General features: G+C 34.3%; 2 protein-coding genes across 4 annotated transcripts in view; one reads left to right on the top strand and one right to left on the bottom strand.

Annotated features, from left to right (window-relative positions):
* Nucleotides 1-2,809, top strand: part of LOC129216535 (protein patched homolog 1-like) — a 76,061-nt gene extending 73,252 nt beyond the window's left edge. The window contains 1 exon segment of the mRNA XM_054850750.1: nucleotides 456-2,809. The gene's annotated coding sequence lies outside the window, so the exon portion shown is untranslated.
* LOC129216033 (macrophage mannose receptor 1-like) overlaps nucleotides 2,807-19,154 on the bottom strand; it is a 170,326-nt gene continuing 153,978 nt past the window's right edge. For 2 of the 3 annotated variants that reach the window (XM_054850177.1, XM_054850179.1), the window contains exons 23-25: nucleotides 11,799-11,960; nucleotides 10,943-11,008; nucleotides 8,507-8,705 (exon numbers count right to left, since the gene is read on the bottom strand). In XM_054850177.1, the coding sequence (XP_054706152.1) occupies nucleotides 8,563-8,705; nucleotides 10,943-11,008; nucleotides 11,799-11,960 (371 nt within the window). In that variant the 3' untranslated portion in view covers nucleotides 8,507-8,562. Of the gene's footprint in view, nucleotides 2,927-8,506; nucleotides 8,706-10,942; nucleotides 11,009-11,798; nucleotides 11,961-19,154 lie in introns of those variants that run through there. The other variant, XM_054850178.1, reaches the window with a different exon arrangement.

Raw genomic sequence — 19,154 nt, 5'->3', positions numbered from 1 at the left:
AGATTCAGATTTATCATGACTCTAAGAAAACGTAACATCTTTATTGAAGACTATCTACATATTTACATATTGGAGATGAAAACGAAACCATTTATTCTAAACAGCAAATTCTCGCTTTTACGGAGCTTGTGCTCGTGTTCCGAATTCTATTCCATTTCTAAAACTCTCTCAGTGTTGCCACTAAATTTTTCCATAATCTACTTACTTAATTCAATAAGTGCTTGCAGCGCTCTCTATTGGAATAATAGGCGGGAAGGAGCATAGAGCTTAGGTTTCTCTACATAAGTTTGTTTCCACTTCAATGCCTGTATTGAATAAAAGGCAGCTTTTGTCATGATTTTTGATAAGACCTTTTTTCAATACAAGCTGGATTTATTTTTTTCTTTTGAGGTATAAAAAGCTGTTTTGTCATGACTTTTTCTTTTAGCCTAATTATTTCCTTTTTTACTTTGTAGGCTGTTTAATACTTCATTCCTTAGCTGAAGGTTCAGCTCGCTTGCACTGGCCGTGTGGTGTTGGAAGCTAGATCTGATGATTCAACAGTATAGAGAAGACTAAAGTTAGCGCAGATGCAGAGGCAGGCACTTCTGGAGAAGTGTGGGGAGACAAATATGGTTTTTGCCAGAATGGGAAATTATTTCATGTTTCTGAACATGATAATGAGCAATAGAATTGACCTGGTCATATTTTAGGTATTGTTTGTAAGTGGTTGATTTGGCAGTCGTATACTTTATTTATTGCAAGTGCACCTACATCTCGGGGGTTTTTAAAATGTTTTAGTTTTACATATTCAGGGCTTCATTATAACTGCTAATACGATCAAATTCTATGCATTTAATGTTAATATATGAATGTTTAACGCAAGATCAAATTTGTTATGCGTTTTTCAACGTTTCAACCCCATTGTTGTAAGTGCCCTTTCAGTAATAAAGTTATATTAAATCAAAAAGTGTCACTAGTCCATTTGTAATATAGAAAGAAATATGTTTTTATATATATTATGTTGTTGTAATGATCTTTTTGTTTTGTCCAGAACACACAAACTATATTTTTTTCTCATGCCAAATCAACTGTTTACAAAATCTTTTTTATGCTGCTCAACCAGTTCATAAAATCAGCTCAACTGTGAACTTGAGCATATTGTTCCTTTATTTTTTTTCTTTTTCGAATCAAAGAATGTTCTTCACACTATAAGTGTTTGTGTTTTGCTTTGTGAAATTTTTAAGTGTAGTAAAAACCTTTTTCCTGTTTTTTCAGTTTGTTCTACTCTTGTCTAAAAGTGAATTGTAATATTGAAGCATTTTTCAAAAACATTAAATACGTTTAAAAAATGTTTATATGTGGTTTTAAGTACAATGCTGTTGAAAACTGAACTACTTTACTAGTCCTGTGTTTGCTTTTATTCCCCCCTGTAAATGTTTAAGAATTGTTGGGAGAAGTCTCAAAGCATTAAAAGAGTATTTTATCTTGTGCAAGTAACGATCAAATTTAAACAAATGTTTTTTTGTTTTTTTTTCTAGAAAAGATAATTTGTGACAATTAAGAAATCTTTACATTCCAATTTTTACTTGGATTTCTGAAAGTATATTTTGTACAACGTATGGTTTAGAGAATAAATTTTTAGCAAATGATAATTTGATGCTTTTGATAATTTACGATCATATTTGAAGAAAACAATTTTAAATAAAATAATGGTTTGTGTTAGTTGAAAATAGAAAATACTTAAAACAATTCACAAAATTTCATTGGAGGAAATTTCTTTAAAAATATAAAAAAGTAATGGATCATTTGAAATTTTCAATGTACAAAAATTAACGAAACAGAAAAAGCTTTAAGCATTTAAACTTTAATGATTATAACAAATAGGATTAGTTTTATAGTTTTAAACTGCCTTACTCATATTTTGATAGTTTTACTGTATTTGTTTTCATAAACCAGAAGAAAAAAACCCTGAAGTATTGTACGGTTATCAAAAATTAAGAAATAAATATTATTACAGTATCGTTTCAAGAATCTTAGGTAATTGAGGCTGACGTCACCTTGGATTATCCAGAAAGTACTGCATGAACTCAGAGTACACGTTCAAATTGAACTTTCAAATATTTGAAAATGGCATCTAAAAGCAATTAAAATTTGTAGTCTTGAAAAAGCACATTTTATAATATATATATATATATTTCTATTGCTTTGAGCTAAACACTAAAAGTCTCTTCTGTAATGCTTTTATAGAATATTTACTTTCTACTAAATGCTTAAGTTGCAGTTTTATTTATTTATTTTTTTTTTTTTCATGGAATTCTTAATGGAATTCATTCTATTAACTTCTTGAAAAATTAAGCATGAAAAATTAAGTCTCATTGAGTCATGAAAATCTGCAAAAAGGTTTTTACTACCTATTTAAATAAGTGTGATCAATGCTTCAGGGAATTATTTTTGTCTGTAACTTGTTTTCTGCAAGACATTCAGTACAAAAGAAAGCTATATATTAATTTTCAGTTGTAACATATTTGTATTTTCATGATGTTGTTAAATTATTTTTAAGGAATATCAGAAGAGGCAAATCAGGAACAAGAGCTATTTATTTATTTTTGTGTATAATAAGTTTAGATTTAGGTTGTACGGTTACAGAATTTGCCTCGTGACTTTGTCACTGCCGTGTCATATCCTAAAGCCATTGTTAATCATGTACATTATGTAAATAGCAAAAGCTGTAGATTTCACAATCTACTGTGTGTATTCTTATGAAAGTATATTAAATTTTATAATATTTTTTATATGAACTTTAAGTTTCATTGACTCATTGTGTGAAACATAGAGGGAATTCACAACATACACTTGATCTACAGGACACGATCAACTAGGTTGGCAACATAAAATCACCCTGCAGCATAGTGTGCAGAGGTTTTTCATTTCACATGTTTGGATCCTACAAATTAAAAATTATCAAACTTGAAAATTATGATACAAAAGTTAAAAGCTCAAATTTAAAATTACAATTTTGTAGTGTCTGATTAGTGATGGGCATGATCGAGAATTTTTGATAATCGAGTACTTCTCATAATTGAGTGATTGACAGTCAAGATCGTTCAAAACTGAAAACTTGAGTGATTGTGACAATCAATACCTTTTAAAATCGATAACTTAAGCGATTGCAATCGAGATGCCGAGCAGTTGACTCTTCGATAATTCTAAATCAAGATCTCGGGATCTGATAATCTAGAACTCGAGATGTGATAATGGAGAACTTGAGCAGGGCCGTCGAGAGGGGGGGGGGGGCAAGCCTATGCATTGCACAGGGGCCCGTGAGAGATTGGGGGGCCCGTGAAGCGGGCCTAAGAAAAAGATAAATCTCCCCCTTTTTTTTAAAAAAACTTTTTAGTCTGAAGGAAGTCATTCTCCTAGGGTTAAGATTAAAAGTTTTCAATTCGCGACTCTAGAGCTCGAATACGTTCCCTTACGTTGATTAACAATGCTTCCGAAAAAGGTAAAATATTACATCCCGCATGTTTTTTGAGGGTAAATTACAAGCTTCAGACAGTTTATGGTGTAATATAATTTCAGAAGAATAGAAAAGAAAACTTTCCACAAACACGATGAAAAATTACTGTCATTCACAAAGTGTCAAAGCAAGTTATAAGTTATGGCATGTGTTTGTTTTACCTTTTTCATCCGCCATTAGACAGTGGCTGCAGCGCCCCCTATAGTTCGTTGGAGTTGCGAATCGAAGTAAATTCAGTGAAAATGTTCGAAGTGATTTCCCCTATCGACGCCATTAACCAAAAAGAATTATTATTATTTTTACTTATTTATCTATTTACTTTTTGCGTGAATTCAAGGCCAAAAAGAAATTGCTTCTTTTTGAAAGATAAACAGAACTCTACTGAAATGGACAAGGGCGCTTTAAATAGGCGCTTGCATTTTTAGTGTTCGAAACTCAAAACAAGACAGGAGACGCAGTTTGATGAAAAGATTTTAAAATATGAGTTTTGGGTACAGTGATACAAATTGAAACTATTTCTAGTGTTGTTTCTAGAACAAAAACATGGGGGGGGGCTTTTAAAAGAGCATTCATTCCTCATCAAAGTGTATAGACCTTATCTGTGCTCCTTACTAGTGTCTGATAATTTCGTTTTCCGTGGCTGTTAAGAATTCTTCACATTTCTGTTGCAAGCTAATATGTTTTAATAAATGTGAATTCAGGAATAAATATACAGGGTGGTTATAATTAAAGTTACCCTGTTTAGACCCCTCTAGTGACCGTTCTACGCATCAGATTTCGATGAAACTTGGAATATAGATTATATAGACCATGGGGAGCAGGATTATGCAATTAAAAAAAAAGTTCAAAAATCGACGATAGGGGGCGCTTTACACACGTACATAATACAACATAAGGCAACAACAATGTTGTTTATGAACAGTCACTGCATCCCGATTACATTACCGTATGGTATGGTTTCCCCAGTGATTTCATCCTCGGACCCTATTGACCCTATTTCTTCGAGCAGACCCCCGCCCCAATGTCCGAAAAGGTGTTCCGTCACAGGTCTCGGATATTGTGCACTTCTTTAGCAGCAATTCATTCCTGCTTTGTAACAACGAGCGTGTTTGGACTCGACTGTCTTTATGTAAGATGGTGCATCCCTCACATTGCTCGTCCAGTAAAGGCACTGCTTCGTATGCATTTTGGTGATGACAGGACAATTTCTAGGGCCCCCACGATCGCCGGACCTAAATCTGTGTGACTTCTAGCTGTGGGGCTTCCTGAAAGATTGGGTCTATGGTGGAAGCATAGGGACCATAAGGCGCCGTGTTCATGCTGTTGATAGGGAAATGCTTCGCGCAACTGTGGCTCACGCTATAACACGTTTTGAGCACGTGATTGACGCAGATGGAATGCACATTGAACAAATTCAGAAAATAAAATAGATTTTGTGACACAGTCTCCGTCTTATTTGATTCATGCGCCCTTTTCTACCCTGGTGGTAGATTTTTGAACTAATTTTTTTTTATTGCATAATTCTGCTCCCATGGTCAGGGGCGGCAAATAGGAGGGGCAAGAGGGGGCGGTCACACCCCCAAATTTTTTTGAGCAGAATGATAAAAAATGGGTAAATTCAATTTTTGTTAATCACAAATCATTCTTCATTTTTAAAAAATCGCTCTCATTCTCAGTAAATAGTTGATGAAACTCGACACATTACCAGGCACAAACAAGTGTTCTCCGTTGGATGCATGAAACACTTTCTGGCTTGTTCAGCACAGAAAAAAATGACGTAGAACCATGGTGAACTTTAACTAAAGAAGTAATTTTCCTATATATAAGGCTAAATTCCTCATTGTGTGTGCCCAGTGTAACGATAAGACCCGGATCTATAAATTTCGGGCCCCCTGCAACAAAATATGTAGGGCCTCTTCCCAATGGCCAGCAATGTATATTTGCAAGCCTTAGTGCTTTTTTTTTTCTTGGGTCGTTGGCCCCTTAAGGACGTGCCCCCCCTCCCCACTGCGGGATCTATGGGAACGCAGATCCGAGCCTGGATCTGGAACGATGGTAGATCCCGTATGAGAGGCCGTGCAAGCAAGTGGTGTGCATGATTTTCAAAAGAAAATTCCTTGGGACATAAAATTGATTTTACGCTCATATTTTAAGTGTATGTTTATTTATTGAGTGTATATTGCTTTCTTCAAGTAGAGAAACATTCCAGCTACTCAATGCATAGCATTCATTCACAGAAACTTCTTAAAAATACACGCTATTTTTGAAAACATTAACATCACACATCAAAAAATTCCTTCTTTAACTATGACTCGGAGTGACACAAGATGGTCTTCTACAGTTAAAACAATAAAGTATTTCTGGATAATTTCAAAGCAGTGATTTGACGCCTGGCAGAATTATTGCAAAACGATTCTTTCAATAGTGAGAAAGCTGGTGCCCTCTAACATGAATGGCTTCGTTTAAAGTTTATTTAATTTGTTTATATCGTGGAAAGTTTTTGAACAATGTTTTACTCTATCAAAACATCTTCAATCCGTTACCTTTATTTTTTGACTATTCAAGTTTCAGTTCAGTTTACAATTGAAACTGTTAATGATTTTAACTTGTATGTTTATTTCAACCAAGTGTGTAACTTTTCAAAAAAAAAAAAAAAATCTTTCTCTGCTCCAATTTAAAAAAAAAAAAAATCAGTTTAGGATATGTAACAAATATTTCCATGATGATGAAAAGTTAAACATTGATTTAATATTTTGTATGAACTAATAGATTCATTTTTAATGAAAATAACTAAAGGTTTGATGAATATTTTTCTGTATTGTTTGCTCTATATTATCTGGATTGGATGTTGAAAACAAAAAATAAAATATTTCAATGAGTCACGAAGCATTGTTTTGTAGATAGAGGCTAGATTATTCAATGATGAAAACTGAAGTCCCTCGCAATTTTTAAAGTTGCCTGGGTAATTTTGAAGAGCAAGATCTGAAAAGTGTATTTTTATGCATATGTTACCTCAATTAATTTTTTAACTATTCCAACCAGCTCAGCTAGTTGAGCAAGATCATTTTTATGTCTCAGGAGGTTAGAGACGACCTTTTTTGGAGCACCATGGATCAAAAATTTTTTATCTTTAGCTTTACCGGAAAAAGAGCACTACCCTGGGCATTGATGGATTAGTGCATGATTTCCTGTTCTTCTGAATTCCGAAAAACAATCATTAACAATTCACTAAAAGGTAAAAACTGTAGTATCAAGGTGTTTCATATAAAACGAATTAAGATTTTATCATAAATTTCAATACATTTTATAAGTTATCATGTTTTTAAACATTATTGATTGTCAATATTAGACTAGTTTTATGACCACCTCTTGTTAGTCAGTGTGTGTTTTGTACCATACTGAGGTAACTCATATTTCAGAAGCTCGACCCCCCAAATGTAATGCTGAAATGCCGCCCCTGCCCATGGTCTATATAATCTATATTCCAAGTTTCATCGAAATCTGATGTGTAGAACGGTCACTAGAGGGGTCTAAACAGGGTAACTTTAATTATAACCACCCTGTATATATGAAGCTATGGCCCACCAGTCCCAGCTTTTTAAGAATTTTTTTGAATTCAAAAAAAAAAAAAAAAAAAAGGATGATATGTAAATATATACTATGAAACATAAATTTGAATACATATAAAAACTTGATACAGATAATAGTAAATAGTTGATAGATAGATAATAGTAAATGTAATTTCGTAAGTTGGAACCGCGGTTTCCCTATTAAGCATTCTAATCCTGTATTCCCTTCAGGTTCATGTTGCTTTTTTAAAGTTTCTTAACATGACCAGAGTGTGAGAAAGTTAGTACATAAAAAAATACTATGCATTTTGTAATAAAATTGCAGTGAAATTCTTTTTTTCTTTTTTGGCTGTAAATTTGTATTTTCAAAAAAAAAGTGATCAAGTGGAAAATTAATTTAAAATATGTTTCATCAAATCAACGAACAAATGAATAAAGAAATAATGTATGAGAAAAAATAAATAAGTGAATTAAGGAATGAAAATGAATTAGTTGATAAATGAATTCGGGATTTAATCAATGAACAAAATAAATGTTTTCTTTGCGTTGAATGCACTTGACAAATTTAATTAATCATTTAGAATCAAAACTTACCTAATATTCACTAAATAAGTACTGCACTGAACATCAGTAAATCTCAGTTAATATTTAAAATGGTAATTTCAAATACTTTATCATTTTATAGTAATAAAAATTATTCTTTTGAGCTATTTATTTTTTGACTGGAATCAACTTCTGTCCAACCACGAATTGCATGGAATTTTCAAATGTACAGATAAGACGAATCTATGTAAATAACGGGGAAAAGTAAAAATTTTATGTGCATATTCTGCTCATTTTAATGAGACTCTGCTTCTGCAAAAGCTGACACCGTAAAAAAATAATAGATTAATCCATTTCCGACTATAAAACGGATGTTTGTCTTTCCATACAATCCGTGGTCAGACAGTACATGTTCAAGAACATAGTTAAAATATTGCTAGATTGCGCTGAAAACTGAAAATATCTTGCACCAAATTAGTTTCCACTCAAAATTTAAAAAAGAGAGAGAGAGAGAGAGAGAGAACCTGGGAAAAAGGAAATGTTTTGCTAAAAAAATCCATTGACTCGAACAAGTATTTAAAAAAATATCCAAGAATGATGCCACTGATCCCCAAAAAGGGAATATAGAAGATCCCCGAATCTGCAGAGAGGTCAACTCTAAAAAAAGCTCTCAAATTCTTTGCCTTTGGTTATATCCATAGTTGTAGCCTATCATTTCCAACTACATGTCACCTCAAAGCAACAGTAAGATATTTTACTGTTATTCCTAGGAAGTCTTACTGTTGCTCTGGGGCGGCGATGTAATGCAAATGTGCAAATTGATGTAGTCCCGAAATTTCCAAATTCCTTTAGATAAATTCACACGTAACTGCAGATTCAATTGCCACAGAAAAAGTAATAATAAATATTTTTTACTATAAAACGTAACAAGGAAATTGTCACCATATAGCATTATTCAGTTTCTTGTTCAAGCAGTGTTAGTCGTATCTTTTGAGGAGGGCACAGGTGATATATAGTTAGTCCAACAACAGCTAGGAGCATTAAAATACAGATAATTATTCCAGCAATGGCACCAGCAGTCAATTTTGTGGCTACTGTTGGAAAAGAATAAACATTAATATGGCATTTCAGACATTAAAACTATCAAAACAATTTGGAACAATGGCATACTATTCAAATTAGTTTAAAGCAAACTATAGTGCAGCTCTGGTTAGTTGAGTTATGACCTTGAAAATGTTACAGAAATTACTTATTTTTGAACAAAAAAAAAAAAAAAAATCAAAACTGTCATTCAGTTCCACATGGAATTGCCCTGAAATAAAAGGCATTATTTTCTCTGTTATAATCAAGAACCAAACGAAAGATTTAAAAGACATAACCACGGCAAACAAAATAAAACATAGATGGAGAAGAGATTTTCAACTTCAATTAAAACGTTTGTCATTTCTCTTCTAATTGAGATAGAAGTTTGGATCTTCACTTTATATTGGATTAGATCTAGAGTTTAAAAAATTGCTCTTTTCAATGCTGTCGAAAAGAATAATTTGTTCACTTTTTATTCATGGTTTTAATAAAGAAAAGAATGCCTGGATTCAAGCAAAGCCTTAAAAAATTAGAATTAAAAATTCGAAAAAAACTCTCGCCATAACTAGACAGAGAATTGGAACAAATTGCATTGAAGTAGTTTTTCACCCTCATATTCGTGAATTTATGTGAAAATTGCTACTTAAATTGGAATAATATAAGAGCTACTTATCAAACCCTTTTCGAACTAGTCTCCAAACCTTTCCGGATCTAAAAGAAACAAACTGAAATTTTCAGCGAAATCGGCCGGGTAGTTCTCGAGTTTTGCGCATTTAAACAATACACTTTTTTGAAGACTATTTTATAGGGTCTGGTGGGGTAAAGTGGTCATAAAATACAGATTTTTCAATTTCGGTAAGTAATAAATGCAGGATTTTTTTCCCTTCAAATTTTTTTTGTCATTGCTTTACATTACATTAATAAAGAATGCGCTACACTGAATTTTTGGCAGGAAAAAATTTATTTAAATAGCTTAATGACATTTTCTTTTTCGTGTGTGTTAATGACCTGGGTCGGGGTAAAGTGGTCATAAGTTAAAAAAAAATGATCTAAACCATCATAAATACCCGTACTACCCGTTTTAATACTCAACATACCAAGTTTTTTTGAAGAAATTAACTTTATTAAAGTAAATTTTTGATGTACAACTATGGTCAAAAGTTAGTTCACAAAGAATTTTAATGATATTTCACTCCTGGATATCATCAATGTCACCAGGAAAGGTGCGATAATTTGCAATGTTTTATTTCTTAAGAAATATATTTAAGAAAGGGTCTGAATAATGTCTAAACTACCAAAGTACATAATGAAAAAACATTACACTCAAATAGAGTTCCGAAAAATATTACTTAATTAAAAAACTAAAGGGAAAAAATAATCTTAATCTGTTTATTCAATATGTGCTTAAGTACTTCTAGTTCTCAGTGTCTACTTTTTACTGATACATTTTTTTTTTTGAAGACTGGAAGGGGGGGTCGCAATAAATCATTCTACTAGCATAAATTGAAAGCTGTTTTTGCAGAAAAATTTCTATATTTGTTACAAATATTACAGGATTACAATTTTGCTTTAATTCAATCGATATGCTATATTGAATTCAATTTCAGTTGTATTTAATTCAGTTTAGCTTAAAAACAGTAAATGGTTAATAAACTTAATATTTTTGTTATCTACCTTATAAGTGAAGACCAAATGATTTTAGAAGAAGGATGAATGTTAAGTTTAACCTACGACCATTTTACCCCATCTTACTTAAGTTGTTCTAAAATATTATATAAAATGAATGTAGCTTAACTGTTTATGCACACGTGTTCTAGACACATCCGAAAAGCTGCCTGCACAACCAATTTACTAAAAATTTTAATTATTAAAATTTTACAAAGAAGTTAAAAGAAGTTTTCAAATTTTAAATGTTTCTTTCACACACATTTTTTTTTTACGAAATAAAATACTGTCAGAACCCTTGGCTTTAAACCATATAGCCGATCCTATTGTGTTAATTTATGTATGCATGCATGCATGCATGGAATAACTGTCGTAACCCCCCCCCCCAATCCCAAATAAATACAAGCCTTTTAGCTTGAGCTGTTATCTTTTACTGCAAAAGAAATTAATTTTCTACAGGTTTACTTCTTGTCTTTTCTATTTATAAGTACAATTTTCTTTAGATGAAATGATTTGCATTGAAATTCCGGCTACAACTAATTTTGCTAGCTCTCTCAAAAAATTAGAGAGGTAATGTTCTTACCGTCTTCCTCTGCAGAGGTGTCATTCATCTTGGTTTCACTCTTTTCTCCTTCGTCTTCTTTCTGTTCTACAGAAACAAGAACAAAAAATAAATGAATATAATTTCAAGGTGAAACATATTGAGAAATCTTCCTTAAATTAATTCTCTGCACCAAACTCACTAACACACATGGGCGTTCATAAGAGTGATGGGGGGAGGGAGCTGAGTCCACCTCTAGGAACTAATACGGTCAATTTTTAAATAACTTTTGAGCACAAATATAAAGCCATTTTAACATAAGTCAGTAATGAATAGCTGTTATTTAAAAATAAAAAAAAAACACTGTAAAATTTTAACAATTTTAAATAGCGCTTAGTTTGCTTTCATAATTACGACAATGCATCTTACTAGTTAGATAACAGATTTTCACCTGTCTTCTCAGGAAAACAAAAATATAAATCCCCTTAAAATGGTTAAATACTTCCAAATTCCAAGAATTAAAATCTTCACAAGTTTAATACTTTCAAGTTATACTTCATAAACTGAGAAAAGTAAGTTTTTTTCCATAATTAAAACCTTGAAACTTAAAAAATTTCTCATCCCCCGCCATTGTAAAATTACACCTATGGACGTCCATGGAAACACCAAAGTCAGGTTACCCCATGTAGAACCAATCAGACTGATGAGTCGATAACAAACATGAAAATGCAGTTATTGAATGGGGTAACGGACTGACGGTATATTGCATATTCCATGCACCAAACTTTTTGAGAGAAATAAAGAAAGAGTAAATTTATGAGTTCTCTGCAATGGAAAAGTGATGAAGCAGATGAAATATTTTAGCAATTTGAAAGACAAGCACTCCAACAAGGTTTACCTTTTGGCATCGAGCATACAAATTCTCGGTTACCCGTACTGCAAGCTGTATCACTCCATTTTCCGTCACTCAATCGCATCTTCACGCAATGAGCACCATCAGGCTCGTCTTCATCCCAGTACGTGAAATCTAATGGTGTGTGATCCAACCAAGCATAGCTGCCTATAAAATAGTAAAATTACACTGATGTAGTCAGTGGGTAATGCTTTCGCTTCTTCTCAGACTTTTTTCAAAGTATCTATACTAATATAATACAAGGTGGGGCAAATAAAAGTGACCCGGAAAACAAAGTTCCAGGTTACAAAGAAACACAGCAAAGGAGAGAAAAAGCTCGCTAACTTGGATGTAACAGATGTTGAGAACTGACCAGCATTTATCTCTCTGAACTTTTGAATCTTAATAAGCAACTTGCGGGAGGCAGATCTGACTGGCTTCTGGAATTTCTGCAATCTCATCAGAAATGTTCTGCTGCAGTTCTTGAGCGCTATGTGTTGCGACGCACCTTTGAATTGATGGTTTTCTACAAATAGAATTATCTCACGAATCTTCATAATGCCCAAGAACAGCAGCAGAACATTTCTGTTGAGATTGCAGCTGTTCTAGAACATCTATAAGCTCAGCCTCGATCTGCATTCCACAACATGTTCACCAGGGCCTATAAGTGTCAAGAAATGAATAGTGGTCATTTTCAACATCGGTTACAAGCAAAGTTTGGCCAGCTATTTCTTTTCCCTTGTTACTTTGTAACCTGGAGCTATGCTCTTTGAATCACCTTTATTTACTACTTTAGGTACAAAGCAGAATTCCAATTTGTTTCCATTCTGTTTCTGATGCCCAGAAAAATCTATTACACCTATTGCACTACAGTCATGAATTTTTTATACAGATAGTCTGAAAGGGCGACTCTTGCTTTCATATCAGGACTAAAAGATTTTCACGCTCAATCGACAAAAATCTAGAAATGTATGGAAGCAGAATACACATTCTTTAACTTATGTCTATTTCAATGGATGTCTTAATAGAGTTTTTTGTTGAAGGTATTAGCACGAAGTAAATATATTTTCACGAGATAGTTTCAGCCAGTGGCGTATATATGTTTTTATTTTGGAGGGGGCCCATACAGCCAAGAAATTTCAATCTTTTCTTTTGGGGGGGGGGGGGGGGAGAGCAACAGTGCCCTGATTTTTTTTTTTTTTGGAAGTGGGGCAAGGACTTTATACTGTCACTTATTGGCGCAACCAAGAAAATAGTTTTAGGAGGGCACTCTTAAAAAAATCTCGCATCAATGGTGAGACAGGGTTCGGGGGTTCTCCCCCGGAAAATTTTTCGAGTTTTAGCCCTAAGAACACAGTTTTAGACGGTCTCTGGTGATGCTACAGGAAGAAAAAAATTCGGGGGGCTTTCTCCGGAATTTTTTAGAAATTGAAATCTTAAAAATGGCATTAGGCTATATTTGTTGACGTTAGTGTAATGAAAGGAATGGGACTTCTTGAAGTTGAGTGATTTTTTTAAAGAATAGAGTGAAATCCATCACCCCTTCGCCCAAATTTTCGAAATTGAAGTTCTAAAAACGCAGTTTCAGACTAACTTCGAGGCTGTATCGTGCAGGGCGATTCTAAGGCTCTCTCCAAAAACTATTTTGAAATTAAAGTCATAAAAAACGAAGTTTTGAAGAGATATACAAATATACTAGGTAGAGGGATTTAAACGCTCTCCACCTTAAATTTTAAGAAATTGTTGTTTTTTTATTTTCAGATTTCATACGGGAGCAGTCGAATCCTCATGAAAATGACCCCTCTTAAAAGCGCGACTGTGGACCATCGGCCATTTTCGAACTTGAAGTTCCATAAAAGCAATTTTAAACGCTTTTCGATGCTTTCAGAAATTAAGGCGTTTGTTAATTGTCCCCTGGAAATATTTCGACATTGACGCGCTGAAAACGACGCTTGTGAAGCTCTTTAATGGTTTTAGTGGGTGGAGGGGGCTTGCGAAGCGTAACATTTTAAAGACTTTCTTATTTTTAGACCGACTAAGAAAAAAAGGGGGGGGGGGGGAATGGGGAGGGTTGGGGGATGGTAAAAGAAATAGGAGGTGTTGGATGTAATTACCTGATTAATAGTCAGCATTTTTCAAATTTTTTATTTTAAGGTTATTTTCAAAAGCAATTCAGATTTTTCCGCAACATTAGGCAATCTTTGGAAAGGAAGAGTTTGAAAATCCTTCGCTGAACGGTAAAACGCAATTTCAGGTTATTTTTGAACACGTTTAAAGGTAAAGAGCGGTGTTAGGGATCTTCCTCCGAAAATTTTCAAAATTGAAATCTTAAAGATTCAGACTATTTTTGGTAGTTACTGTAATGAAATAGCGTTAGTTCGGCGACCCTCCTCCAGAAATGTTTTGAAATTAGTGTCCAAAAAACGCCTAAAAAATTCTGTTTTAGGGCATCAATTTCCATTATTACTCTAACCGAACAACTAAAACTTATTTTAAATTTCTTGCACGGACGAGAGTAAAGGAGAGAAACATTTTGAAGACCCTTCTTTTCAGATTGACTGGGAAGAAAAAAAAAGGGGGGGGGGAGGGATGAAAGAAAAAGAGGGGATCTTAATTTGATAAGCAATAAGCTGTATGTTTTAAAAATTTTGATTTATCGATTTCTTTTTGAAAGAATTTTGTGATTATTTTCCCAACATTATTTGTTTTTCTTTTTTTTAAAATAACTTCGCTTTAGCAAGACACGCTAGTTCTTTTCTTGAGTAAGGGGTACGGATCTTCTGACCCCTTCTGAGCACCACTGCATGGGGCCTTCTAACTCAGGGTTCCCAAACTTTAATGATTCGCGGCACCCTTTGAAGAATTAGAATTTTCTCACGACATCCTATTCTACTTTTATATACATACTAGTGGTACCCGCATGGCTTTGCCCGTAGTTGAAAATTAAAAGGTCACTCGGTTTGCCTGTATATTTACAAATAATGCATGACGAATTTCTCGCAAATTGGCTATGTTCATTCACTCTCCCATTCCACGTCATGATAATTTCGTAATTTACTCGTCCATCTTATAATAATTTTGCTCGGGGAAAATGTTCTTAAAATTGAAATAGAAAAAGAACAAAATCGAATTTTCGAAAAATCGCTTAGAGGTGCGCACCCCCATGCTACAAACTAACTTTGTGCCAAATTTCATGAAAATCGACCGAACGGTCTAGGCGCTATGCGCGTCACAGAGATCCAGACATCCAGACAGAGAGACTTTCAGCTTTATTATTAGTAAAGATTATTGTTACCATGGACACTTCGCTGCACCCCTCACCCCTTCCTGCGGTACCCAGTTCGGAAATATCTGATTTAATAAATATGATAGTGATAATAACAATTATATAGTTGTTATTGTCACTATCATATTTATTTATTCTTTTTTTTTTGTAGCTAAAAGTTTGCAAATTATTTCTGAACAACAAAAACCATAAATAACTACCTTTATTTAATTTTTTTTCCAGATTTTGGAGGGGGCCCGGGCCCCCTCAGCCCCTCCCTTATATACGCCCTTAGTTTCAGCGACTTCTTCAAGTATATTTCCTGCGAAAAAAAAACATATCGCCTGGCAAAATGTTGCATGCTCGACGGCTAACTTCTGTTCATTGAATTATATGATTGTGTATTTCGAAGAAATATTCACCTGAAAATTCAGTAGTTCTTGCATTGCATGTCGTTGAAGTTAAAGCTTCAGTTAGATTTACTATCAAAAATTACCTTGTATATAAAAATACTGTTCAAACTCTTAGCTGCAATCGATTGCCAAATTGGAAGCAAAACCACATCCATAATCCAAAGAAATAGCTACTTCGCACACCCCGAAAATGCATTGTTCGCAAAGATGACAGATGCTGAGCCGCACATCTCTGATTCCGAACACAACCCTGTCACATACCCCCCCCCCCCCCCCCAAAGGAAGCGAATTCAATGCAAGATGGTGGCATTTTTCAAAACGGTTACACATGCAGCAGGTTTTTAAATATAAATCATACAAATGAGGTTTTTGTACCTAATTATATGTTTTTCAGGACAAAGATTTCGTTTTGCACCTAAAAAAAAAAAAGAAAGCTAAATGTTCATTTCAATGATTTTTCAAAAAATGTTCTCATTATTTACAAAAGAGACTACATGCTATATACAAAATCTGTTAGAAAAGTGTCCCACCTTTTGCCTATGAAAAAAACCTGGCATACCTGGAGTGTTGCAAATCTAGCCACCCTCAAATTAGTTTCTTTGAAACACTACACGCTTCTCCCCGCGGTGCTGCTATTGTCAAAACCAACTGCAATTTGCATACTGAGAGGGCTCGTTTCGGAATGAAGTATAGCTCGGCTGTTTTTGCAGTCGTATTGTCCTCGCTTGTTTCAAATCTCGTTCCTTTCAATAGTCTCTTGAGTTTGGGGAACAGCTAGAAGTTGCAAGGGACCATATCAGGAAATTAAGAAGCCTGCCAATTGATGACAAAAAACGTTCTATAGTACAACCCCCATTTGAGCTATTGACACCAAAATTGAATCAGTACCTGTTTCTGTTAGGGGCAACATATGGACCAAATTTTGTTTGATTCCGCCAGTTACTTCTTGGGTAATAGCAAGCACGCATAACTCAAGAAACGTCCCATTGCTCCACCACCCCCTCCTTCGAGGAATTCGCGCCAAAAACCAATGGGTACAAGTTCACATAAGGACACATATGTGTACCAAATTTCGTTCGATTTCATGCGGTAGTTTTTGCTGTAGAGCGGCCACAAAAAACTGGTGACACACATACGTGACACACACACGGACACCCACATAGACAGACATTTTCCAAAAATGGTCGAAATGGATTCAGCACACCTTAAAACGTTCGAATCCTTCGAAATTCGAAAATTTGCACGAATCCAATACTTTCTTCTATATATTAGATATAGAAGAAAGCAAAAAATAATAAATCTTGAAGCACCGTATGTTGTATATGAGTCACATCTCAGATCTTCAGTCACAAACCTTCCCGAATTATTTATATTTTTTGAAGTTACGACAACAGATTAAGGTAGTCTTTATATATATAGGTCTTCTTTATATAAATAAAACACAAACTCCAAATTTATATATCCGGGGTAAACTCGGAAATTACCGGAGCGAATTAATTAAAAATTTCAGTTTGTCTAGGCATGGCTAACTGTATAAGGCGTACACGTTCGATGACGCAAACAAAACAGAATTAAAAATAAGCACACAGGTTTGAGAGCACAAAAAGAATCAGGAGCACTGATTCGAAGGGAAGTCGCTAAAAAAAAGGGAGGGAGGGTGAAGGCGCACACGTTCAAAGGCACAAACAAAATTAAAAAAAAAAAGGTTCGAGAGGGCGCAAAAAAAAAAAAAAAAAAAACCAAAGGCGCTCAGGTTTAAGGAAGCGAGGGGGAAAAAAACGAAGGCACTCATGACCAAGGGCATAAGAAACTAGTATGTTGTGGCACTAGTATGTATCACGAAACTTTCTTCTATATTTTTCTTCCTTTTTTCTGATCCCTCCCCATGCTTGACGAGGAAGCAATATTCCCAACGAAAACAAAACTACACATGCAAAAACTTGACGACCATCCCAATGTCTGAATTATTGCAAAAGCAAAGCAAAGAGCTAAAATTGAAAGTTATTTTAAAAGCGTTGCTTGAATTAATTACAAATATTTTATTTGTTAACAAACATAAGATGGCAACAGTTAAAAATTTTAAATCATTGAGATAATATTTCCGATCATTTCCATGAAATTAAAATCACGCGAAATACGCAGACGACAGTCTGTTATGATTTATCTTTCTTATTGTTGCATTAATAAAGCTATTTTTTTTCTCAAAAAAAAAAAAAAAAATCAACACCTCTTGGAGCGATTGGCGTCTAAATTGAACCAAAGCCTGTTCACATATGGATTCACATTTATTCCAAATTTCATCCAGAACGTAGCTTTACTTCTTGAGATAGGGTACTCACAATGGAAAAAGAGAACGTTCGATTGCGTCACCCCCTTTTCAGCTGTTGACACCAAAATAAAATCAGCTCTTATACCCACTAAGGCAGTGCTTCTCAACCTTTTTTACTTTGCGGCACACTTAAAAAATTTCTAGATCAACGGGGCACACTGAACTTAATTTCGCAATGGTAATACAGAAATGTTTTTATCATTCACAGGTAAAAAGACGGGGGGGGGGGGGATTTTTTTATATGAATAAAACAATTATAACTAAAGTAGTGTATTTAAATTTATTTAGAAAGTAGAAATATTTCGAATGTATTGAGGTTGATAATGAACAATAAAACTACCTATACCAGGCTTAACAGAAAATTTTGTTTCATATGTTTCAAAGTATTTCTGTCAAACATGTCATTAAAGTGCGCAGTGCAGTTAAACGATTTATCAAATAATGTTTCAAGAAAGAAGCAAGCAAGAGATTAAAACCAAGCACCTAACTTCCGTTTGACACTAATGAGACACTTGAGCCTACCTTAAGGAGCAAAGACGTTTGATGTTCGACTCTGTGCTGGAAAAAGCTACACAAAGTTCTTGATCTAGGCTCTTAAGAGATTATCTCTTGTTGTTTTTTATAAGTGTGAGGGCTAAGAAGCTGAGTTCGGAAAGATATGTAGTTGAAAATGGTAGCAGCACAACAATAGCAAGACAAGAGCTGGTGGGATACTCATTCTTAACCAGCAACCAAAATTCGTCCAGAGACACTTCGCTCAACCCAAGTTTAAGAGTACGGTCGCTCTTGAGGTCTGTAAATTCTTCTCGCGCCTTCAAAAAAAGGTCTTTAACTGATGCATCCGCAGATGAAGAGAATGGATCGCGAATCCAGTCATACTGTTCTATGTCAGTATTCTTGAAATAGTGCTTAAACTTATCCTAATGTATGACTAAATGCTCTGCCACCACATTCAGTAGCTTTTCTTCCATGCCGTTTTCTTCACATACCCTGTTGACGATCCGTTTGAACATGTCCAATGAGCCACGATCTACTTTTTCTCTTCACAGCTGAATGTTTGATTTGAACCCGTTTAGCTTGTCCATACATGTAACCCAAATTATCTCCTTGTCCTTGCATTTTCCAATTCAATTTGTTGAGGTGTTCAAAAATGTCAGCCATGTACGCTAGTTTCCCTAGCCAATATTTGTCTCGCAATAAACTGACGTACTGCATTTCGTTTTTTAAAATCCAAAACTGTCGTACCTCGTTCCTAAATTCGAAAATTATTGATAGTATCTTACCACATGAAAGCCAGCGAATCTTTGTATGAAGAAGTAAGTAGGGAGGTAAGTTGGTGATCTGCACCCAGTTCT

Source organism: Uloborus diversus, chromosome 2, assembly GCF_026930045.1.
Source record: "Uloborus diversus isolate 005 chromosome 2, Udiv.v.3.1, whole genome shotgun sequence".
Classification (NCBI taxonomy): domain Eukaryota; kingdom Metazoa; phylum Arthropoda; class Arachnida; order Araneae; family Uloboridae; genus Uloborus; species Uloborus diversus.
This window is presented reverse-complemented; position numbering and strand designations above follow the sequence as displayed.